Below are 25,005 nucleotides of genomic sequence, written 5' to 3'. Positions count from 1 at the left end.
ATCTAATCCAATCCATAAAGGGACAGGTCTTATCCCCAGACTAGAGGGTCTTTAAGGCAGGTCAGGTGACCCACAGATTAGGGGTGGTCTGCCCCGGGATGGCGTGAGAAAGAAAATCAAAAAGAAGAAGGTAAAGCGATGGTTGTTTTTTGCGGAGGTGTAAAGCCATTAGCGGCTCTACTTTCTGACAGCACAAGAATAAGGTGAAAATGGAATGGATAGAGGAGTGTAATTGGTCTTGGTGAACGATTGTGCTGTTTCCACAAGTCATTTTGACCTACATCAATAATCTGTTCATTGATCGTTTACCTCAAGTTTCATTGTCACGTGCACAAGTATAGGGAAATGCCTTTTCTTGCTAGCTCTTTCCCAACAATGCAGTAATCAATATCAGTAGTACTTTAAAATAAAATAGAACAAAAACACACAAGAAATAGAAATAAGCAGAACACGAGACAGTAAGTAAGCTACAGTATATACAAGGTCAGTTCAAGGGTCAGTGCCAACACCATATTTACAATGTGCAGGGATACTGGAGTGGTTGGGATAGATTGATTGTTTGCCTCTTAAAGTATTGAGTGAGGGAGAGGGAGTGTGTGCGTGTATGTGTGTATGTGTGTGTGTGTGTGTGTGTGCACGCGCGCGCGTGTGTGTGTGTGTGCGCGTGCGTGTGTGTCTGTGTGTGGGGCCACCTCTACAGCCTTAGACCAAACACTGAAAGACTGAAATAAATAGTCCTTAAAAAACAACACCGTTTACACTGCTCTCCAAAAGAAGGAGGGTTGTGGACGACAGGCAGATGTAGGTCCATGGGAGGATGGAAAGTGAGGGAAAGGGAGTGAGGGGGAGAAAGGGAAAGAGAGAAAATGGAGAGACGGATAGACAGAACATGAAAGAATAAAATGGAAGCGAGCGAGAGGTGAAGGAGGTATCAGAAAGAGAAAAGACGGGTCTGCATCTGCGTGTTTCTCAGCCGAAACAGTTCGGAAGAGTTTGTGCATATATTGTGACGATATTTTCGTGTCGGACTTTGGTGAGTTTTTTTTTTGGCTCAGAGCCGTTCAGAGCCGAAGTCTACGCCTCTTGGTCGGTGCTTGGTCAACAGCAGGGATTCTTCAATAAAGTCTTTGTTGTCGTTCCCATTTTTCCATTGAGAAATACTGCTCCAAACATCTGCAGTTAGATGTAAAAATCGCACGGCTAAGATCTCCTCGGCAAAAACGTCAAAATGAATGGCAGATTTCTTGAGTTATCTTAGATTTATAGATGGAGGAATTAGTTGTGTACATAGAGCAGTCTCACTACACCTGTTAATCCTTCACACTGGAGTGTCAGTTCCTCATTGGACGGCCAGCACAATCGGACACAGACACTTAATAGCCTTTACAAACAACCCAACCATTCACCCACTTGTTTGCCTTGCACGTAATTAGTATAGATTGATGGTAATATGCATTCCAGGCCCTATATTCAATATCGCTCTAGTCGAACGTGTTCTACTCGCCAAAACAATCCAAAGAAATTGGATTTGTTCTTTAAACTGGTGGTCATGTAGAAAAAGAAAAAAATATATATATGCTTTTGCCCAGTGGTGTAAAATACTTAAGTACAAATACTTGAAAGTACTACTTAAGTAGTTTTTTGGGGTATCTGTACTTTACTTTACTATTTATATTTTTGACGACTTTTACTTTTACTTCACTACATTCCTGAAGAAAATTAAATACTTTTTACTCCATACATTTTCCTTGACAACCAAAAGTACTCGTTACATTTCGAATGCTTAGCAAGGCAGGAAAATGTGTTAATTCTAGTGATGCACCGATATTACATTTTTGGCCAATACCGATATCCAATATTTTCCTTGCCAAAAAAACCCAATACCGATATTAAACATTTTAGCGGCGTTTTAAGCATTCTAGTACAGTTAAATAGTTAACACACACACATGGACACATCGGGCTAAGGCATTGCATCTCAGTGCAAGAGACGTCACTACAGTCCTTGGTTCGATTCCAGGCTGTATCACATCCGGACGTGATTGGGAGTCCCATAGGGCGGCGTAGAATTGGCCTAGTGTCGTCCGGGTTTGGCCGGGTGAGGCCGTCATCGTAAATAAGAATTTGTTCTTAACTGACTTGCCTAGTTAAATAAAGGTTACACACACACACACACACACACCACACTGACCAAAAAGTTATTCTGTTTACGTGTCCCCATTACCAGTAAAACATAATCAAAACCTATTTCTTTCACTTACTTGCTGTGCTGTTTCGTTGTTCATTTGTTCCGTCGTTTCATTCTCAACCAGGATTTCTAATACTATGGAACGCCGTTTGGGTCTTTGCCTGTCAAATAACACTATTTGACGTTCTAATAAGCTTGTTGACCAATTAGGAACTGAATATGACTGCACATCAAATAATAATTTAACGCATTCATACATTTTTTACATAGTTATTACACATTGATTACACTATTACTCATATTATATATGTCACAACGATTAATCGATACGTATGCTATGATGCTGGTAAAGTTGTCTAGCGCACCTATGTACAGTGCTGGTCGTAAAAAAGCTAGCTAGCTCATGGATGCAAACAATGTTCTTCCCCGAAAACATAGCAAAACAACATAATTGGTTTCAGTAGCTATAACTAGCTAGCTAACTATATAGCTAGATGTCATAATCTAAAATAACCCTAATTTATAAGACAGTTCTTATTTGATTAATGGTGGTCGGACCCATCTATGTGAAGCTAGCCACAATAAGGATTAGCCACAATAGTGGACTTTGCGGTAAGCCTTCAAAATAAAAGTATGTCATAGACAGTGATGCAAATGAAAATAAATAGTAGAATTATGCCATAATTGAATAGATCATGCTAAACGAGGTTGGAATGTTGTTGTATAAAATCAACAAAAGACAATAATTTGTTAATTTGACAAAAATCTGTTGAAATCATATTGTATGTATTATACTTTAGAATTGCATTGGGGGCATACTTATTTCACTGTACAGCCTTACCTATGGATTGGGGATCAATGACATGGGGTATCAGTCTACTCAGTGACACCCAGAGAACATTAGCATTGTAGCTCTTATTGCGGGACTCTGAAACAACTGTGAATTGAGCCACATGTATTGTCAACCTACTGTACGTGTATTGAACACTATTCCCAAGGGAAACAAATACTGCAAGGATGTTTTGGAGTCTGATAACTCTGAGGAGGACGTTGGGCAAAAATATTTTGGGTATTGAGGAGGCTGATACCACATTTATTTGATCCTCAATCCTTAGGTAAAGCTGTACAGTGCAATATGAATGTCAATACACGCAATAGGCTGACTGGGAAGGTGATTTCACACAGTCACAGTCCCGCGTTAAGAGCTACAATGCTAATATTTGCGTAAACTCTTCACAGTTGTGTTCTGTGGGTGTCACCGAGTAAACTGATACCCCCATTTCATTGCTGAACATTCCAAACGTTGTTTAACATTATCTAGTCTAAATATGGCATGATTCTACCAATTGTAACCTTCTGCATCACTTTCAAATAAGGTACTTTTATTTTGAATGCAAACTGCAAATTCCACTACTGTGCCTAATCCTGATTGTGGCTAGCTTCACAACACATAACCCGGTCCGGTCGAGCCTCACTAGTCAGATGAAGCTTGCTGGCTGCTTATAACATTAGCTTTGGGCAACAGGGTTAAGTAGCTGGCTAGCTATTTATTTTCATGAACTGAAGTTCAATTTCAATAGGCGAACAACAAGTGGCTACCTAGCTAATACTTACTCACAAGGATTCCTAAATCATTGCTAAGAATAATGAAAATGACTGCAGTTTCTACTGGTCATTGTTTTCAGACTGGTTGTATTGGTGCTAGCTAGATACCAAGCTAAAGCTAGCTACCCCAGAAGTTGCGGTCAAACAAATAATGCTTTATTACCAACGCGGTATTGTAAACACATCGTTCGTTGTTGGTGTTTACTTGTTTGCAGACTTTTTTGTTCAGCTTTGACAGTGCTACTGATAGTAGTGGTGGCGCTTGGCTTGCAAATTCAGAACACGTGCAAATTCAGAACACAACATTCTATAATAAAACTGTGTTATTTGACGTGTCAAATTAAAAGCTTATTTGTACCTAGCTAGCAAATAGTGCTATTTGACGTGTATCTTTTTGACACGCAAAGACCCAAACGGCGTTCCATAGTATGTTATGAAGCTAATAGCAGTGACGCTATTACTGTGTAACTCCGGTAGGGCAACATGTGTACCGGTGCTCGACCCTTCGGCGAAAGCCAACATCACCCACGACCGAGATCGGTTGATTGCCAAGGGCAATGAATTCCATTATCTTGGCGCTAATGGATTTTGCCTTTGAGTTGCCTCGCTGAAATGTTCTTACTCTTTCAAATGACTGCTCGACTTGTTGACTGCTCGATCCACACAGCAGACATTGTGGGCTAGGTTAGGAATGCTGTGTTGCACGTGTAGCGCAACCTTTTAAGTGGCGTCATTACGTCATGTACCTACGTTATAGGTATGCACGTCAGCTTTGACATCGGTTTTTAACATCGGCGTTAAACTAGATATGGGGGCGATAACGATGTTGGCATTTTTTGCTAATATCGGCCAACTCCAATATGTTCACCGATATATCGTGCATCCCTAGTTAATTCACCCACTTATCAAGAGAACATCGCTGCTCATCCCTACTACTTCTGATCTGGAGGACTCACTAAACACATGCTTCATTTGTAAATGATGTCTGAGTGTTGGAGCGTGCCCCTGGCTATCCGTAAATTTAAATAATAATAATAAATAATACTTTTACTTTTGATACTTAAGTATATTTTAGCAATTACATTTACTTTTGATACTTAAGTATATTTCAAACCAAATACTTTTAGACTTTTACTCAAGTAGTACTGGGTGACTTTCACTTTTACTTGAGTCATTTTCTATGAAGGTATCTTTACTTTTACTCAAGTATGAGTATTGGGATCTTTTTCCACCACTGCTTTTGCCTACCCATCAAAACTGAGATTGAAAGAGAGCAACATGGGTATGTGTGTGCGCAAGTCTTGAATGTGTTTGTGTGTTTTAAAACCCGTTGGCTTGCGTGGCTGCCTGTGAAAGGGGTGGTGAGGCCCTCCTCTCCTCCTTTCCTCTCTCCTTCCCTCCTTCCTCTCCTCCCAGCAGGTGAGATAAAGATGGAATTTGCATGCCTTCCAGGAGAGAGGGAAGAAAGGGGGGAGGAGAGGCGAAAGGGAACGAAAGAGACCGGCATAGAAAGACAACGGAGAAAAAGAGAGGGTCTAGTAGACATAAAATGGGGTAAAGAAAGAGCAATGATTAAAGAAATGAAAGAGAAAAACGTGAAAGAAGAGAGAAAGGGGAGCCTGCTTTCCTTACCCCTCAACAGCCCTCACTCCCTCCTTACCGCTCTCCCTCTCCTTTCACCTCTCTTCCATAGGGAGGCTGTCTGGGATTTCCACTTTGAGGTGGTGGGTGTGGCTATACACACCCATACATACAGATGCTAGCTTGCCATAATGAGAGAGAGAGAGAGAGAGAGAGAGAGAGAGAGAGAGAGAGAGAGAGAGAGAGAGAGAGAGAGAGAGAGAGAGAGAGAGAGAGAGAGAGAGAGAGAGAGAGAGAGAGAGAGAGAGAGAGAGAGAGAGAGAGAGAGAGAGAGAGAGAGAGAGAGAGAGAGAGAGAGAGAGAGATGATGGAGAGAGAGAGAGAGAGAGAGAGAGAGAGAGAGAGAGGCTACGCTACACTAACTCCACCTGTGACAGGGGTCACCTCAGAGGTGTGTGTGTGCCCCCTGTTCCCTCATTATTCACACCCCTGTGCTCTTTGAAGGAATGGGGAATAGAGGTGCTCTCGGGTATGACAGGTTCAAAGCAGACCGCTATGGTATAAATTACAGCTGAAAACTGGAGATGGCTATCCATACACACTCATATAAGAGCCTATAATGTCTAAGCCAGGAAACTGCAATGTATGGAATGAGTCTGTTATTACTAGAGAATGAACAATATACAAAATAACAATAAGCATACTATTTACAAAGCCTCACAATAGACAGTGATTTGGATCATGAAAAACATACTTAAGAGGAATGGTAGTGCCATGGAGAGAAAGGGGGGAGAGGGGGAGCTAAAGAGTAAGAGAGAGGGACAGAGACTGAGAGAGAACGAGAGAGAGAAAAAAGAGGGGGGAGCGTAGCTACACTAATCCAATTTCCAGAATTCCAAAGCAAATTCAGTCACCATACAGTGTATGAATTCCAGGTCAGATGACCAATACACACACCCTCCACTAGAGGGGCACATTGAGTGACATGAGATTTGGGAACGCTGAGAGTGGAATGGGAATTCCATGGGAACCCAATGGGAATGACTTCGGAGAGAGAGAGAGAGAGAGAGAGAACAAGGGTGTGTTCACAGTCACACGTGGGCATTTCTATGGGAACAAGGTTCTTCATATAATAACCTCCACCAAAACCATCAAAACACCTACTTTTCAGTATGCATTGAACTTCTATAGCCTACATGGTGAGCTGAGCTTTCATTTCGGTTGTGTCCCTTATTCCCTACATAGTGCAGTACTTTTAACTAGGGTCTGGGTAGGGACTACCCTGAACGTATATGTATCTCTTCTTATATTACACACTGACCCTAGTCGCTATATAGTGCACTACTTTTGACCAGAGCCCTATAGGGAATAGGGTGCCATTTGGGATGCGACCCAGCTCTTCTTATATCACACACGGAGGGAAAAAAAGCTTTGAGGACACTACATGCAGAAATAAGTCAGTTGGTCCACACGTAGAGGAGAGAACTCTCATGGTCCATCCATTCCCACTGAGATGCCCGCCTGCTGCCAAACACATTTAGTTCTTACAGTAAGTAGATATAGGGAGGCCAGACTTGACTGAAGTCAAATTCTCTCATCTCCCTTCCTCTCGTTCTCTCTTTCCGAGCACCTCTCGTTCTCTCTCTCCTTCCATCTCGCTCTCCCTTCTCTCTCTGTTTCTCCCTCACTCTTTCTCCTGCACTGTGAATAGACACGGGATTCCACATGCTCACCAAAGACACAGCACACATGTCAGTCTTCTCTGGCAAGGTGACAAAACTGTCCCTCTTTTCTTCCATAGCTTCTTCCATAGCTTTCAACTCTTCCTTCACCACTCCTTACATCTCCTCCTCTATATTCCCTTTCTGTTCCATTCCTGTCTTCTCTTATCTTTCCTCATCCCTGAGTTATTTCTATCTTCCTCATTAACTCTTTTACATCTCTCCTCCCCTCCCTGTATTCCCTCCCTGTCTTTATTCCCTCCTTTACCGCTCTCTCTCTCGTCACCTCATCTATGGGAGTCTCAAAGGGGGCGGTCCGTTCCCTACATAAAGCACATTCCAGAGGGACAGTGGAGCTCTCTCTCCAATCAGAGCACAGGGAAGAGTCCATCATTCCTTCCACCTCTGTTTGAAACTCCTTGACAACAATGACACTCTGGGAAGTGAAAGGCACTCGGACGTCACGCCTTAACCACCGATCTAGAATCAGATTGGCCCTAATTAAACATAACCTCAGTACTAAACTTAACCATAAGCTGGTGATTTATTACCCTGTGCCAGTGGTTCGTTGTATAGCTTATTACTGTAGTCTATGGTACTACTGTAGCGTTAGCTGTCTCTGTTCTGCCTCTAGCTCTGACAGCTAGCCACACCTCGGTATCTCACCTGAGAAGGCTAGTTCAGTTCACTCTCTCCACTGCAAGAGTGCAGTGCAGGTTGTGTCTGACTTTGTGAGTGCAGTGAGCAATGAGTGTTATCCATATGAATGAAATATGATATTAATTTCCATAGGATAGTGAAGTACTGTTATACTTAGATTTTTGACGAGAGAGAGAGAGCGAGAGAGAGAGAATGTCTACATGTTGATTTTTACTCCCTGGGTGTCACTGTCTCGTTGAAATGCATTTACACATTGATTGAATTGTTCCGGGACAAAAGTTATTTTGTTGCTTTTTCACGTGTAAAATAAACAAAGCCCACTGCATACTCACTGTGAAGAGCATTTGCTAATTGATGTCAATTATGATCAACTTACCAATGAATTAATGACTATTAATATTGTTTATGACTAAATAGAAATACTGATGCATACACTGCTACTACTACTACCTGACGAATAAATAAATTGTATAAATTTACTTTTAATTTGAGTCCCTTTAATGCCAACTTTGTGTCATGTAAAATAGGTTGTTGTTTAATATCACATGCATTCATTGAGTACCTGTGACACGGAAGAGTTTTGTGGGTAAAACATTAAAATGTCGTAACCTTGGACATCATGTGTGATGTGATGCGCCCCAATACGCAGTGACAGCGGATAACGTTAACTCTCACTTTTTTAACAAGCAATGCAAAACACCCATTCTCTCTACTTGCAATGTTCTGGTCAAAGTTCTATTTAAATGGCACCCCTAAAAATACAAAATAAACAGGCTACATAATCGCAACTGTGCGCATTGTAACAGTGTCCACTCTACAAGGAGGGCCACGGACAAATTTCTTGCAAGAAAATCTTTTCCATTGACATTAATGGACAAAAAGTAGGAAAATACACAGTGCGACATGCTTCTTACAAGTCGGCCGGTGCAGAACAGATCTAAGAAAAAAAATGTATGCGCGCGAGCTACAGCCGGGCTCCCGTGGCCCGCACTCCTTCTCTCAGAACTCTGAACAACTACAAAACGAACGCGGACAAATGGTCCCTGGAATGAAGCTTGTTCGTAACTGTGCAATAACGCTATAATAACGCACGGACCATCCGTGTAAATATATAATTAGTATAATTATTCATGCAATAAAAGTTTAAAACACATTTTGGTAAAAGTAGGCTAGAACATGACTTATTATTAGACCGGGGGTAGAAAATGAACACTTGTTATAAAGTATCCCCTCTATTTATACACTTTCGCCAACAAGACGCGGGTGGGTTTGGAGTCCGGCCCGTTTGAAGCAACATGTCGCTGTTTTAACGGTTTGAATTGGTTAGAATTCATTAGAAATACATCGACAAGTGTGTGAAAGTAATTGTAGGCTGGCTACTCACCGCTGATTCCGACTCCTGGACCACGATACACAGGGTTACGAGCACTAACCCCACCGCGAGATTTCGCAGACTCTTCAAGTTTTTATTCATTTTTTAAAAAACAATTCTGCCTCAACTAAACATTGACAAATTCAACAAAAAAACACATCAGAGAATTGTCATATTCTTCTGCTAACTCGGCTATAGAACAGAATAATTTTCAGAACGCAGTAGACAGATTCTTGTGGCGACTCCAAGCTTTCCAGTCGTGGAACCGTTCCCTTCTGCAAACCCCTGACTGACTTTTTCTCTATCGACCTGCCAACCTGCTACAGCCGGATCTACTTTGGATCAATGCGCATGCCCCTGACACTTGCTTCAACAGGTCTTGTGTGCGATATAGTGTGCAATATCCCAGAACTTCCAAACAAACCAAAAAACAAAGATTGTTTTGTTTGTATGCTAAGATATACAACTAATAAGTAGTTATAGTTCGGTGTAGGTCTTTTTTTTTTACAGTGGCAAACATACACTCACCAGTGTAGGGCAATTTTTCGTTGCCTCAGGTTACAATAATCTGTTTTTACATAGGCTAAAATATTTATTTGACATTTTAAAACGTCATCCTAACATGTTGCATGTCATTACCATACTGATTTAGGGGAATACTTGGCGCGTTTTTGGAAAGGTCAGGGAATGTAGGGTATTATGTAGACAATTCCACAAAGATCACCCTTTCTTGACGAGTGATCAGTTATTCATTCATTTTTCTCCTCTTTTGCAGTTGAATAGTGCAGTTTTAACATCTTTAGGCCTATAAAAGCAACCAAACCCAAGATATAAACTCAAGGTATCACAAGTGTTTTCAGCATTCACCGTTCAACACTCAACATTCATAGCCTGTCACACGAAATGTATATTTGGTATATTTAATCGAATTGAAACATCAAACGAACATTTAATTGACTTGTTATCACTTTATTCGAGTAGTGATAGTGTAAGCTAATAGTGCTTTTTAACTTGTGCGTTAAAGTGGTAACAAGTGGGTAAAGGTAGGCTATGGAATATGAGTGACATGGCTAAGTCCCACCCCTCTTCTCTGCTCTCATGCACTGCGAAGTAGTTGCGGTGCGTGAAACAAGTCCGGCAGGGGACGAACGTTTTCACAACTGAACTTTGGTGAGTTTTAACTTTCCTTATTATTTATAGCGCAAACCGACGAAATTACCGAACTATTTGAACTAGTGCTAACGAAAATAACCGTTTGGTGCGTGATTCTTCCCCCTTTTTGAAATTGCACTGCTTTAACTCTCTCTTCTTGCTTCTCGTATTTCTCGAAACAGAGACGCATTTTGGATTCTTCAATGAGCTCGTCTTGGCACTTGTAGCGGCGGCTAGGAGGGAAGACGGGACTGGGGAAGCACTACAGGAAAACTACCTGAGTTTTCTCTTCCAGTCGTGATTCAAAATGAAATTCTGGTGCGTTTATTTTAGCTACACATTATATGTTGCCAGAGTGGTATAGTTTGACATTGCTTATCAGCTGTTCTGTGTAGCCAACTATATAGAGCGAATACTTTCTTACAAAGTTATTAGGCCTGCGAATTGGATTATTTGAAAAGCCATACGAATATATAATTGTTTATTTATTTTATAGGATTTGTGTACTCGCTGTCAGCTGGGCAGTAGAAGCGACACTCGGGGTAAGTGCGATGTGTTTCCTCAACTTCTAGTGCCTCTCGAATCAAGTGTGCGCATGTATAATAATCTTCAAACAAATTATGCGGCAACAGCCTTGACGTTTTTCTTCTTATAGCTGCATTGCAAGCCTGAGATGTAGAATTTAGGGCAACATTGTGGCAAACAATGGCATGCATGACCAGGCTCGGTGTAGACTAACGGACATGCACATATCTATTACGCAGAGTGGAGTGCTCACTCAGTACATACATTCTGTATCCTTGGGCTATATGTAGGCTGTTTCAAGTGCTTGTATCAGGCGCTTGCATCTTGTACATGTATTTAAAAAATATATATAGACATGTGAAGAAAGTTTTTTTATTATTATTATTGTAAATAATTCACAACATATTCACGCACAGTGTAGTTTTGTTGCTCACTGCAGTTTTGTCTATGACATTGCACAGTGTGCCTGGTTTATGCTGGATTCATTGGGTAATGCCTTCTCAGAGAATCACCCATCCTCTTTTGGGGGAATTTAAATATTTGTCTTGTGTTTATTGGACACTGTCTGTATACTTTTGAACGCTGATTACAAGAGCCCACCAGTCAAATTGCTGACTGACTTTTCATACATAATTTGAGTTTTACGCATTTGGAAGTATTCTTTATTTCAACATCAAAGTGACAGTAGAGATGGAATTGTTACTATTATTACAATTCTCATTTTAAAATAATTGACAGAGTTAAAACGTACATAATTTATCCCCATGAATGAGTTACAACAATAGTATTTATTGAATAATTTTTATGCTGTCTGTACAGGCAGAATTGGGACGGAATAGATCACTGCATTTTTGGTAGGCCCGCTCAAATTTGTGAAAGATTCCAACCCCGCCCCTTATGAATATTCAAAACTGCATTAAGACTACCCGTGACTCCAGCCACACCTGAGAGCAATTCCTTCACTGTACGGTGTAGGCCAACATGTCATTGTAATAATTGTGCTCAAGAACATTCCGATGGGAAGTTTGTACTTACTGCATACTTTCAACAATAGTATGTAGCCATCAGTATTGCCATATTCCCTTGATTTTTGTGCTGCCAAATTTGTATGGTAATGTTATCAGGATTTAATGATGATTATAGCTGATATAATGATTATAGGCTCATTTTAAAGTCATCGTTTACACTTTCTTAGAAATTAATTCATTCTTCTGATTTACTGGTAATTCATCAACACATACAGAATTTACAAGCAACTTTCTAGGAAGGTGGAGATTACAACATTAACTCTTGATGCCTTAGTCTTTGTACTAAGACTGAGACACACACATTCCAAGAAGCGGAGCTGTTGGCTGGGGTTGGAGTAGCCAGGAGGAAGGCATGGCCAGCCATTGAGAAATGCTTATTGAAATGTTCAATTATCATGGATTTATCGGTGGTGACCGTGTTACCTATCCTCAGTGCAGTGGGCAGCTGGGAGGAGGTGCTCTTGTTCTCCATGGACTTTACAGTGTCCCAAAAGTTTTTGGAGTTAGAGCTACAGGATGCAATTTTCTGCTTGAAAAAGCTAGCCTTTGCTTTCCTGACTGACTGCGTGTATTGGTGCCTGACTTCCCTCAAAAGTTGCATATCGCGGGGACTATTTGATGCTATTGCAGTCCGCTACAGGATGTTTTTGTGCTGGTCAAGGGCAGTCAGGTCTGGAGTGAACCAAGGGCTATATCTGTTCCTAGTTCTGCATTTTTTGAACGGGGCATGCTTATCTAAGATGGTGAGGAAATTACTTTTAAAGAATGACCAGACATCCTCGACTGACGGGATGAGGTCAATATCCTTCCAGGATACCCGGGCCAGGTCGATTAGAAAGGCCTGCTCGCAGAAGTGTTTTAGGGAGCGTTTGACAGTGCTTAGGGGTGGTCGTTTGACAGCGGACCCATAGCGGATTGAGGCAGTGATCGCTCAGATCCTGATTGAAAACAGCAGAGGTGTATTTGGAGCGCAAGTTGGTCAGGATAATGTCTATGATGGTGCCCATGTTTACGGATTTAGCGTTGTACCTGGTGGGTTCCTTGATGATTTGTGTGAGATTGAGGGCATCTAGCTTAGATTGTAGGACTGCCGGGGTGTTAAGCATATCCCAGTTTAGGTCACCTAACAGAACGAACTCAGAAGCTAGATGGGGGGCGATCAATTCACAAATGGTGTCCAGGGCACAGCTGGGAGCGGAGGGGGGTCGATAGCAGGCGGCAACAGTGAGAGACTTATTTCTGGAGAGATTCATTTTTAAAATTAGAAGTTCGAACTGTTTGGGTATAGACCTGGAAAGTACGATAGAACTTTGCAGGCTATCTCTGCAGTAGATTGCAACTCCTCCCCCTTTGGCAGTTCTATCTTGACGGAAAATGTTGTAGTTGGGTATGGAAATCTCAGAATTTTTGGTGGCCTTCCTAAGCCAGGATTCAGACACGGCAAGGACATCAGGGTTGGCGGAGTGTGCTAAAGCAGTGAGAAAAACAAACTTAGGGAGAAGGCTTCTGATGTTAACATGCATGAAACCAAGGCTTTTCCGATCACAGAAGTCAACAAATGAGGGTGCCTGGGGACACGCAGGGCCTGGGTTTACCTCCACATTCCCCCAAGGAACAGAGGAGTAGGATGAGGGTACGGCTAAAGACTATCAAAACTGGTCACCTAGAGCGTTGGGGGCAAAGAATAAAAGGAGCAGATTTCTGGGCGTGGTAGAATAGATTCAGGGCATAATGTGCAGACAGGGGTATGGTGGGGTGCGGGTACAGCGGAGGTAAGCCCAGGCACTGAGTGATGATAAGAGAGGTTGTATCTCTGGACATGCTGGTTATAATGGGTGAGGTCACCGCATGTGTGGGAGGTGGGACAAAGGAGGTGTCAGAGGTATGATGAGTGGAACTAGGGGCTCCATTGTAAACTAAAACAATGATAACTAACCAAAACAACAGTATACAAGGTATATTGACATTTGAGAGAGACATAGAGCGAGGCATAAAGTAATCACAGGTGTTGATTGGGAGAGCTAGCTAAGACAACAACGGGTAAGACAACAACAGCTAATCAGCTAAAACAACAACAACAACAACAGGTAAATTGGCGATGAATGGGCAAAGAGGGTCTGTTAACTACACACAGAGCCTGAGTTTGCGGCTGGGGCCGACAGATAATCAACAAAAAAAAACACAATTGAGTACCATTGCTGCATGTCTGAGGTTCGTTAAAGAGCACCTGGATGTTTCACAGCGCTACTGGCAAAATATTCTGTGGACAGATGAAACTAAAGTTTAGTTGTTTGGAAGGAACACACAACACTATGTGTGGAGAAAAAAAGGCACAGCACACCAACATCAAAACCTCATCCCAACTGTAAAGTATGGTGGAGGGAGCATCATGGTTTGGGGCCTCAGGGCCTGGACAGCTTGCTACGATCGAAGGACAAATGAATTCCCAAGGTTATCAAGACTTTTTGCAGGAGAATGTAAGGCTATCTGACTGCCAATTGAAGCTCAACAGAAGTTGGGTGATGCAACAGGACAACAACCCAAAACACAGAAGTAAATCTACCACAGAATGGCTTCAACAGAAGGAAATACGCCTTCTGGAGTGGCCCAGTCAGAGTCCTGACCTCAAACTGATTGAGATGCTGTGGTATGACCTCAAGAGAGCAGTTCACACCAGACATCCCATGAATACTGCTGAACTGAAACAGTTTTGGAAAGAGGAATGGCCAAAAATCCTCCTGACGGTTGTGCAGGTCTGATCCGCAACTAAAGAAAATGTTTGGTTGAGGTTATTGCTGCCAAACCAGTTATTAAATCCAGGGGTTCACATACTTTTTCTAGATGTTGCACTGTAAATGTTTACACAGTGTGTTCAATAAAGACCTGAAAACGTATACTTGTTTGTGTGTTATTAGTTTAATTAGTGTGTGACTATTGTTGTGACCTAGATGAAGATCAGATAAAATGTTATGACCAATCTATGCAGAAATCCAGGTAATTCCAAAGGGTTCACATACTTTTTCTTGCCACTGTACATAAGTATTGTTTTTCTGTCTTTGGGCTTTTGCCCAGTCCTTCTGGTCATTCTCTGTGGTTCCACTTGAGAATTATTATTATTGTGGTTAGTTAATGATGATTAATTATTAAAACGGTCCCTCCCTATATCCCTTATTGTCGACTGAGTCATCTAAGTTAAAGTTAAGTTTAGGCATTAACACCAAAATCTTAAGGTTAGGCATTAACCCCAGAATGATTAAGGTCATGTTTAAGGCTTGGGTTAGGCTTAGAACTTGCAACATCTAGAATCAGAGGCAGATGCTTATGCCCATCCGCCATCCCCTTCCACAACGACCTCGTAGAACTGAAACTACTTGACTGTAACAATTCTCACTGTTGACCCTAGTGGCCAGTTTCCACCTAGTGTCCCGACGTCCTCAGACAAGGACGTACGTTGAATACTGACTTGTATCACGGGTGACCTGGCTGTTGTATCACCACCCTCAATGGTGGTCAGGTTATCAAGCGTAAGTCAATCCATTAGTCCAACCTCCTACTTCTTTGTTGTCCTGGGGAGTGTGGCCTGAGTGAGTGACGGATGACTTCATTGGGTGGTCCTCTAAATAGTGGGACAGTGGGCATCTCCATGGTAACAGTTTTGTGGTAGGTATGGTCTGGAGAGGTTCAGAGATCCATGGTGTGTGTGGTTATAGGAGTTTATGTGGTTAACCAGACTAGCCAGAGATAGCAAAGTGGTTCCAATCTCAACCCTACTGTATCTCAGAGAGAGGTGGTGGAGCGTGTAAGGAGTCTCTCTCTCTCTCTCTCGCTGTCTCTCGCTCTCTCTCTTGCACTCTCTCTCTTTCTTTCTTTCCTCTTCTTTCCCCCCCTCTCCACCCCCCCACCCCCTCTCTCTATCTCCTCTCCTCGCTCTCATCCCTCTCCCCTATCCGTCCGTCTCTCTCCCTGCTACTGCAGACAGATAACATGTCTTTATTACACCCCTATCCACAGGGTTTGGAGATAACACTGACACACTCACACAAGGTCACACAGTGTCTTCACACAGTCACACACTTCTGTTCAAACGAGCCAAATCAGACGTTGATAAGCATAAATTCAATTTGAGTGGAAGTTTGGATTTGCCTTTAAATTATCAGTTTGATAGATGGGCACAAAATTCTTCAGTCTGAAAACAGAACATCACGTCAGTCTATGAACACTCCACGGAGGAAGTGCTGGACTGATGTCTGACACAGCTGATGGCAAACTGTTTTTCACACACCCATGAAGAAAGGAGAGGAGCGGTGGAGGAGGGTGAGATTAAGCCTAGGTTTACATGACAGGAGGAACAGGAAAAATATATTTTTTTAAACTGCAGGAAGTGGCATCTAGGGAGTTTGAGTGAAAACGAGAGTTCATCCCTGCACTGCTCAGAATGTCATAGAAAGATATTTAGTAGTGAGAGTTTTCTAAAGGAGACAAATAGAATGGGGATTTTGTCAGATAGCGTCAGTCTGGCTATCTTCCCAGTTCTCTTCAAATAGATAGGAGATATCTCAGACACGCCATGGCCACATCAACACTGATGGAGCATATCAACATTTGGCTCATCTGTCTGTAGATAGATTGTCACTTTTACTTGTTGGGTCCATACTGAACATGTGGCAATTACAACCTATAGTATGACATTTGGTTATGAATGACTCGTGAAGCATCTATGAAGGTCTCATGAAGGGTTTATAATGGCTTCATAAAACCTTATATTGTAATTCCTTTGAATTGGGAGTTTATATTTCTATTGATCTGTTTACACGTCCATCCGCCATGTTGTTAGGCAGTGTTGTTAGGAATTAAATTACTCAGATGATATGGATAAAGTTGTTTAGAGTTTGTCTCCGGGGGAACAGTTCCAACAGGCAGATGTGTATATTCTGTCTTGTTAAAGACACATGGAGTCACAGGGAGTGTGTTTGTGGATGTGCATGTGCATGTCTAGCCCTCTTCCACTCGTCATCTGAATGTTTACGTTGATACTTTTGTCCTTTATCTCATCCCCCCCCCTCCTCCTTTCTTTCATCCCTCCCTCTTATCCCTCCCTCCCTCGCTCTTGGGTGGAATTCGCTGCCTGGCAGAACATGTCGGGATCTCTTCCTCTCCACAGGTGTCACCTCTACACTTAAAAAAAAGAAGTGCTGTCTAGAACCTTAAAGGGTTCTTCAGCTGACCCCAATAGGAGAACCCTTTGAAGAACCCTTTTTGGTTGCAGGTTGAACCCTTTTGGTTCTATGTAGAACCCTTTCAGAGGCCGAATAACTATGTTGGAGCACTTTTTTTCTACGAGTGTAGAACATTCCTCCACGAAGTGAGTCAACTGATCACTTTTGATTTGTGGTTCCTACCCCCACCCTCTCCTCACCCTCCCCTACTCCCTGTGTGGAATGCAATAGAAGGCTGTAGGTGACCAATGGCGTGTGTGTGTGTGTGTGTGTGTGTGTGTGTGTGTGTGTGTGTGTGTGTGTGTGTGTGTGTGTGTGTGTGTGTGTGTGTGTGTGTGTGTGTGTGTGTGTGTGTGTGTGTGTGTGTGTGTGTGTGTGTGTGTGTATTTCAGTGAAGGATAAAAAGTGCCAGAGGTAACACTTACAGACCTAAGTCTAAATTACCTTAGATGGTTGAGATTGTCACAGGTTTTATTGAGGGTTAATATATGCTCCCTGGGGTTAAACAAAATAGGAGACATTTATGTGCTCGGAACAGCTATTTCGGAAAGTTCAGTTTTTAGCGGTGACTTCCTAAAAACAAGGTTTCAAAAAAATATGGGTGGCAGGGTTAAGTGAAAATAATAAAGAAGGAAAATATATTTAAAAAAAAATATATATATATATATAAAAAAAACTTTTGAAAATAATCTGTTTTGAAATGCAAAAGCCAAAGCGTAGGCAGCAGGCAGTATCCTGTGGACCCTTGTGGGTTCACAGCTCCAATCCAGATGTGTTGGTCATTACTGAGATGTGGTTAAGGAAAAGTGTTTTGAATACTTATGTTAACCTTTCTGGTTATAACCTTTTTCGCCAAGACAGATCTTCCAAAGGTGGGGGAGTGGCAATCTTTACCAATGAACACCAAGTCTATCCCTAAACAATTTGATTTGCTGGTTTTAAGCATTAAACTTTCAAATAGCTCCTTGTTGACTGTTGCTGGGTGCTATCGTCCTCCATCAGCACCAGCCTGTACCCTACCTGCCTTAAGCTCTCTCCTGGCCCCTTACACTAAGTCTGAATTTGTCCTGCTCGGTGACCTAAACCAGGACATACTTAAACCACCTGACCAAGTCCTAAAGCAATGGGACTCCATACATTTTTCTCTGATTATTACCAATCCCACAAGGTATGACTCCAAACACCCAGAAAAGTCTACTCTCCTTGATGCTATTCTCACAAATAATCCTGATAGGTATCAGTCTGGTGTTTTCTGTAATGACCTTAGTGATCACTGTTTTACAGCCAGTGTTCGTAATGGCTGCTTAGTGAAATGATCTGTCCTGATTTGTTATAGACGCATGCTAAAAAACTTTAATGAGCAAGCCTTCCTTCATGAACTGGCCTCTGTAAAATGGTATAGAATCAGCTTGATGCCCACTGTCGAAGATGCTTGGACCTTCTGTTTTGATATTTTCAGTGGTATTGTTAACAAACACGCCCCCATAAGAAAATGAGAATTAAAAACAAGTTCAGCCCCTGGTTCGACCATGATCTTGCAGAGTTATTCCACCTCAAGAATTGCATTTGGTGAAAGGCTCGGCACTCAGGCTGACTGGCTCTCATTCAGGCAAATGAGAAATAAGTGCACTCAGGCTATCCGGGAAGGCCAAAGTTAGTTACTTTAAGGAGCAGTTCTCTCTCTGTGGATCTAACCCCAAGAAGTTCTGGAAAACGGTTAAAGACCTGGAGAATAAACCCTCCTCACAGCTGCCTATGTCCCTTAATGTTGATGATGTAGTTACTGACAAGAAGCACATGACTGAGCTCTGTAACCACCACTTCGTCAAGTCAGGATTCCAATTTGACTCAGCCATGCCTCCTTGCTCGTCCAACATTTCCTCATCTCCCGCCCCTTCTAATGCAACTATCCCCGATGCTTCTCCCTGTTTTTCCCCTGCCCCGCTACAAAGTTTCTCCCTACAGGAGGTCACTGAGTCCGAGCTGCTAAAGGAGCTCCTGAAAATTGACCCCAAAAACCATCTGGGTCAGATGGTTTAGACCCTTCTTTAAGGTTGCTGCCCCTATCATCGCCAAGCCTATCTCCGACCTTTTTAACCTGTCTCTGCTTTCTGGGGAGGTTCCCATTGCTTGGAAGGCAGCCACGGTTTGTCCTTTATTTAAAGGGGGAGATCAAGCTGATCCTAACTATTATAGGCCTATTTCTATTTTGACCTGTTTATCAAAAGTGTTGGAAAAACTTGTCAATAATCAACTGACTGGCTTTCTTGATGTCTATAGTATTCTCTCTGGTATGCAATCTGGTTTCCGCTCAGGTTATGGATGTGTCACTGCAACATTAAAGGTCCTCACTGATGTCACCATTGCCCTTGATTCTAAACAATGTTGTGCTGCTATTTTTATTGACTTAGACAAAGCTTTTTATACGGTAGACCATTCCATTCTTGTGGGCCAGCTAAGAAGTATTGGTGTATCTGAGGGGTCTTTGGCCTGGTTTGCTAAATACCTCTCAAAGAGTGCAGTGTATAAAGTCAGAAAATCTGCTGACTCAGCCACAGTCACCATCACCATGGGAATACCCCAAGGCTCAATCCTAGGCCCCACGCACTAATCAATTTACATCAACAACATAGCTCAGGCAGTATGAAGCTCTCTCATCAATTTAAATGCAGATGATGCAGTCTTATACTCAGCTGGCCCCTCCCCTGATTTTGTGTTAAATGCTCTACAACAAAGCTTTCTTAGTGTCCAACAATTTTCTCTACCCTTAACCTTGTTCTGAACACTTCCAAAACAAAGGTCATGTGGTTTGGTAAGAAGAATGCCCCTCTCCCCACAGGTGTGATTACTACCTCTGAGGGTTTAGAGCTTGAGGTAGTCACCCCATACAAGTACTTGGGAGTATGTTTAGACGGTACACTGTCCTTCTCTCAGCACATATCAAAACTGCCGGCTAAAGTTAAATCAGGACTTAATTTCCTCTATCGTAATCGCTCCTCTTTCACCCCAGCTGCCAAACTAACCCTGATTCAGATGACCATCCTACCCATGCTAGATTACGGAGACATAATTTATAGATCGGTAGGTAAGGGTGTTATCGAGTGACTAGATGTTCTTTACCATTTGTCCATCAGATTTGCCACCAATGCTCCTTATAGGACACATCACTGCACTCTATACTCCTCTGTAAACTGGTCATCTCTGTATACCCCTCGCAAGACCAACTGGTTGATGCCTTTTTATAAAACCCTCTTAGGCCTCACTCCCCCCTATCTGAGATTTCTACTGCAGCCCTCATCCTACACATACAACACCCGTTCTGCCAGTCACATTCTGTTAAAGTTCCCCAAAGCATACACATCCCTGGGTCGCTCGTCTTTTCAGTTCGCTGCAGCTAGCGACTGGAACGAGCTGCAACAAACACTCAAACTGGATAGTTCTATCTCAATCTCTTCATTCAAAGACTCAATCATGGACACTTACTAACAGTTGTGGCTGCTTTGCATGATATATTGTTGTCTCTACCTTCTTGCCCTTTGTGCTGTTGTCTGTGCCCAATAATGTTTGTACCATGTTTTGTGCTGCTACCATGCTGTGTTGTCATGTGTTGTTGCCTTGCTATGTTGTTGTCTTAGGTCTCTCTTTATGTAGTGTTGTGTTGTCTCTCTTGTCGTGATGTGTGTTTTGTCCTATATTTATATATGTTTCTATTTTTAATCCCAGCCCTCGTCTCCGCAGGATGGCTTTTTGGTGGGCCATCATTGTAAATAAGAATTTGTTCTTAACAGACTTCCCTAGTTAAATAAATAAAAATAAAATGAATCTCTCTTGGTCTTGCTGCACTCTCTCAATCAGGGGAACATGGCTTAGGTCTGGAGGATGCAAAGGTCTCTCTCTCTCTCTCTCTCTCTCTCTCTCTACTCCTGTACCTCTTAAATGACACCCACAGGAGTTCTAAACTGCCCCTTCCTCATATTATCCTCTCTCTCTCTCTCTCTCTCTCCCCCTACCTACCTACCTACTCCTGTACCTCTTAAATGACACCCACAGGAGTTCTAAACTGCCCCTTCCTCATATTATCCTCTGTGTCTCTCTCTCTCTCCTTCCTCTCCTTTGGTTTCTTCTCAGGTCATATAACCTAAGGCCCTTACAATGAGAGCGTTAGGAGACCTATAAACTATACAGTCAGGCCATTATTATTTGCCATAAGGCACTCAAGTAATACTGCAAAAAACGTTTTGTCCTTAATACAAAGCGTTGTGCTTTGGGCAAATCCAACACAACCATAACTGAGTACCACTCTTCATATTTTCAAGCATGGTGGTAGCTGCATTATGTTATGGGTATTTTTGTCATCGGCAAGGACTAGGGAGTTTTTTTTAGGATAAAAAGAAACGGAATACAGCTATAAGCACACAAAAAAATCCTAGAGGAAAACCTGGTTCAGTCTGCTTTGCAACTGACACGGGGAGACGAATTCACCTTTCAGCAGGACAATAAACTTAAACACAAGGCCAAATCTACACTGGAGTTGCTTACCAAGACGACATTGAATGTTCCTGAGTGGCCTAGTCACAGTTTTGACTTAAATCGGCTTGAAAATATATGGCTTGACTTGAAAATGCCTGTCTAGCAATGAACAACACTCAACTTGACAGAGCTTGAAGAATTTAAAAAAGAATAATGTGCAAATATTTTACAATCCAGGTGTGCAAAGCTCTTGGAGACTAACAAAAAAATACTATGCCAAAGTTGTTTCTACAAAGTATTGACTCACCGGTGTGAATACTTATGTAAATGAAATATTTCAGTATTTCATTTTCAATAAATTTGCTAACATTTCTAAAAACACTTTGTCATTATGGGGTATTGTGTGTAGATGGGTGAGCAAATTTTTTTTCATCAATTTTGAATTCAGGCTGTAACGTAACAAAATGTGGAATAAGTCAAAGGATAGGAATACTTTCCGAAGGCACTGTGTTACGCATAGATCTAAATGGATCTATACCCTGATTGCCCATGCAATACCCATACCCACTAACTATAGCTAGTCTTATGCTCTGTTCCATTGCACACTCCACTCGCTCTGTCATTAATACCTTGTGTACGGGAATATCCACCCGATCTTATATGTTATACTTTGTGTTTGTAATGTTAAGGTGATAACCCTAGTTTGACTTTGCAAAGCTGTCATGAGATAGTCTACCCTTGCGGTCTTGAATCTTTACTGACTTCTATAAAACAGACAGTGTGTGTGATAGGATGACAAGTCATACTTGCAGAGACCCAGGAATTTTTTGCAATGCCCTCTCTGTGCAGTATAAACACAATGAAGGTTAAAACCATCCAACAAATGTGTCGGGGGTGGAACGGTGATGACACTCTTTATTTGTGTTTTTAGCAGTGTTTATCACATCTAAATCACGGATAGGAGCACATTAGATCTTGGATTTTGTCTGTTAGCTAGCACCTGAATCAGTGCAATGTTTGTATGTTTTCTCCTTTAGAACCTATGAAATAACCATACATCTACCAGTTGTAGTTCTAGTGGTTGCATGGTGAATGTCCCACACTGGCATCATTTCAAATATCAAACCTCTCTATAGAACAGTGTCAGCTTGTCCCCTTATTGGTTGAGGTAAATACAAGGTCAGAGTTCAGCGCAACACAAAAGCTGAGGGCTGGCGCGTAATTGGTGGGGGTCGTGGCCTAACATTCCTTCTTCTTAAGGTTTGTTTATCACACTTTGTCTACTTTAGAAAAAGGAGAAAAGGGAAAGAGAGGGAAGGGGTATTCTTCTTACTGTCTCCTGTATCTATCTGTGCCTTTGAAGTATCTTTGAAAAGGTGACGTGAGCCTACCAGATGAGCTAAATGCCTTTTATGCTCGCTTCGAGGCAAGCAACACTGAAGCATGCATGAGAGCACCAGCTGTTCTGGATGACTGTGTGATAACGCTCTCTGTAGCCGATGTGAGCAAGACCTTTCAACAGGTCAACATTCACAAAGCCACGGGCCCAGCCAGATGGATTACCAGGACGTGTACTCAAAGCATGCGCTGACCAACTGGCAAATGCCTTCACTGACATTTTCAACCTCTCCCTGAGTCTGTAATACCTACATGTTTCAAGCAGACCACCATAGTCCATGTACCCAAGGAAGCGAAGGTAACCTGCCTAAATGATTATCGCCCCGTAGCACTCACGTCGGTAGCCATGAAATGCTTTGAAAGGCTGGTCATGGCTCACATCTACAGCATCCTCCTGGGATACCCTAGGCCCACTCCAATTGGAGATTGGACAGATCCACAGATGACGCAATCTCAATTGCACTCCACACTGCCCTTTCCCACCTGGACAAAAGGAACACCTATGTGAGAATGCTGTTCATTGACTACAGCTCAGAGTTCAACACCATAGTACCCACGAAACTCATCACTAAGCTAAGGACCCTGGGACTAAACACCTCCCGCTGCAACTGGATCCTGGACTTTCTGACGGGCCGCCCCCAGGTGGTAAGGATAGGCAACAACACATCTGCCATGCTGATCCTCAACACTGGGGCCACTCAGGGGTGTGTACTTAGTCCCCTCCTGTACTCCCTGTTCACCCACGACTGTGTGGCCAAACACGACTCCAACACCATCATTAAATTTGCTGACGACACAACAGTGGTAGGCCTGATCACCGACAATGATGAGACAGCCTATAGGGAGGAGGTCAGAGAACTGGCAGTGTGGTTCCAGGACAAAAACCTCTCCCTCAATGTGAGCAAGACAAAGGAGCTGATCGTGGACTACAGGAAAGACAGGCCGAACAGGCCCCCATTAACATCAACGGGGCTGTAGTGGAGCGGGTCGAGAGTTTCAAGTTCCTTGGTGTCCACATCACCAACGATCTATCATGGTCCAAGCACACCAAGACAGTCGTGAAGAGGGCACAACAAAACCTTTTCCCTCCCCAGGAGACTGAACAGTTTTGGCATGGGACCCAGATCCTCAAAAAGTTCCACAGCTGCACCATCGAGGGCATCCCGACCGGTTGCGTCACCGCCTGGTATGGCAACTGCTTGGCATCTGACCATAAGGCGCTACAGAGGGTAGTGCGTATGGCCCAGTACACCACTGGGGCCAAGCTTCCTGCAATCCAGGACCTACAGTATATAATAGGCGGTGTCAGAGGAAAGCCCATAAAATTGTCAGAGACTCCAGTCACCCAAGTCATAGACTGTTTTCTCTGCTACAGCACGGCAAGCAGTACCGGAGCACCAAGTGTAGGACCAAAAGGCTCCTTAACAGCTTATACCCCCAAGCCATAAGTTTTTTATCAATTATCAATTATTACATTGACCCCCCCCCCCCCCCCCACACTCCATTTGTTTGGTACACTGCTGCTACTCGCTGTTTATTATCTATGCATAGTCACTTCACCCCTACCGGCATGTACAAATTACCTCTAACCTGTACCCCCACACTCTGAACCTCACACTCTGAATCGGTACCAGTACCCCCATGTATATAGCCTCGTTATTGTGTTACTTTTTATTATTTTTTACTTTAGTTTATTTGGTAAATATCTTAACTCTTCTTGAACTGCACTGTTGGTTAAGGGCTTGTAAGTAAGCATTTCATGGTAAAGTCTACACTTGTATTTGGCGCATGTGACAAATAAAGTTTGATTTGATTTATTCTTGGCAGTGAGTGAGGTGGGACGCCATTTTGGTTTTGGGTGGAAGTGTTGTCTTAGCTTGTCGGACATGCCGAGTCTTTTCTCTCTTAATGCCAGCGACCCTCTGGCCATTTCCCCCCTTCTCCCTTCTCTCTCTATCTCTCGGCACCACCACCCCTCCCTGCAGAGTTTGTCTCTCTCCCTCTCTCTCTTTGTGTTTCAGTAGATAGTTTACGTGGCCTCAATATAGGCCTGTATAGGCCCCCCTATAGGCCTGTTTTTAAGCTAAACC

At 42.6% G+C, this 25,005-nt stretch overlaps 2 protein-coding genes across 2 annotated transcripts in view; one reads left to right on the top strand and one right to left on the bottom strand.

Moving 5' to 3' along the window:
- Positions 1-9,385, bottom strand: part of col4a5 (collagen, type IV, alpha 5 (Alport syndrome)) — a 94,565-nt gene extending 85,180 nt beyond the window's left edge. The window contains exon 1 of the mRNA XM_038996251.1: positions 9,139-9,385. Coding sequence (XP_038852179.1) covers positions 9,139-9,228 — 90 coding nt within the window. The 5' untranslated portion in view covers positions 9,229-9,385. The remainder of the gene's footprint in view (positions 1-9,138) is intronic.
- Positions 9,386-10,235: 850 nt separating this feature from the next.
- col4a6 (collagen, type IV, alpha 6) overlaps positions 10,236-25,005 on the top strand; it is a 192,651-nt gene continuing 177,881 nt past the window's right edge. Inside the window, exons 1-3 of the mRNA XM_038995304.1 lie at positions 10,236-10,296; positions 10,461-10,596; positions 10,775-10,820. Coding sequence (XP_038851232.1) covers positions 10,586-10,596; positions 10,775-10,820 — 57 coding nt within the window. The 5' untranslated portion in view covers positions 10,236-10,296; positions 10,461-10,585. The remainder of the gene's footprint in view (positions 10,297-10,460; positions 10,597-10,774; positions 10,821-25,005) is intronic.

This window comes from Salvelinus namaycush, chromosome 6 (assembly GCF_016432855.1).
Source record: "Salvelinus namaycush isolate Seneca chromosome 6, SaNama_1.0, whole genome shotgun sequence".
Classification (NCBI taxonomy): domain Eukaryota; kingdom Metazoa; phylum Chordata; class Actinopteri; order Salmoniformes; family Salmonidae; genus Salvelinus; species Salvelinus namaycush.
This window is presented reverse-complemented; position numbering and strand designations above follow the sequence as displayed.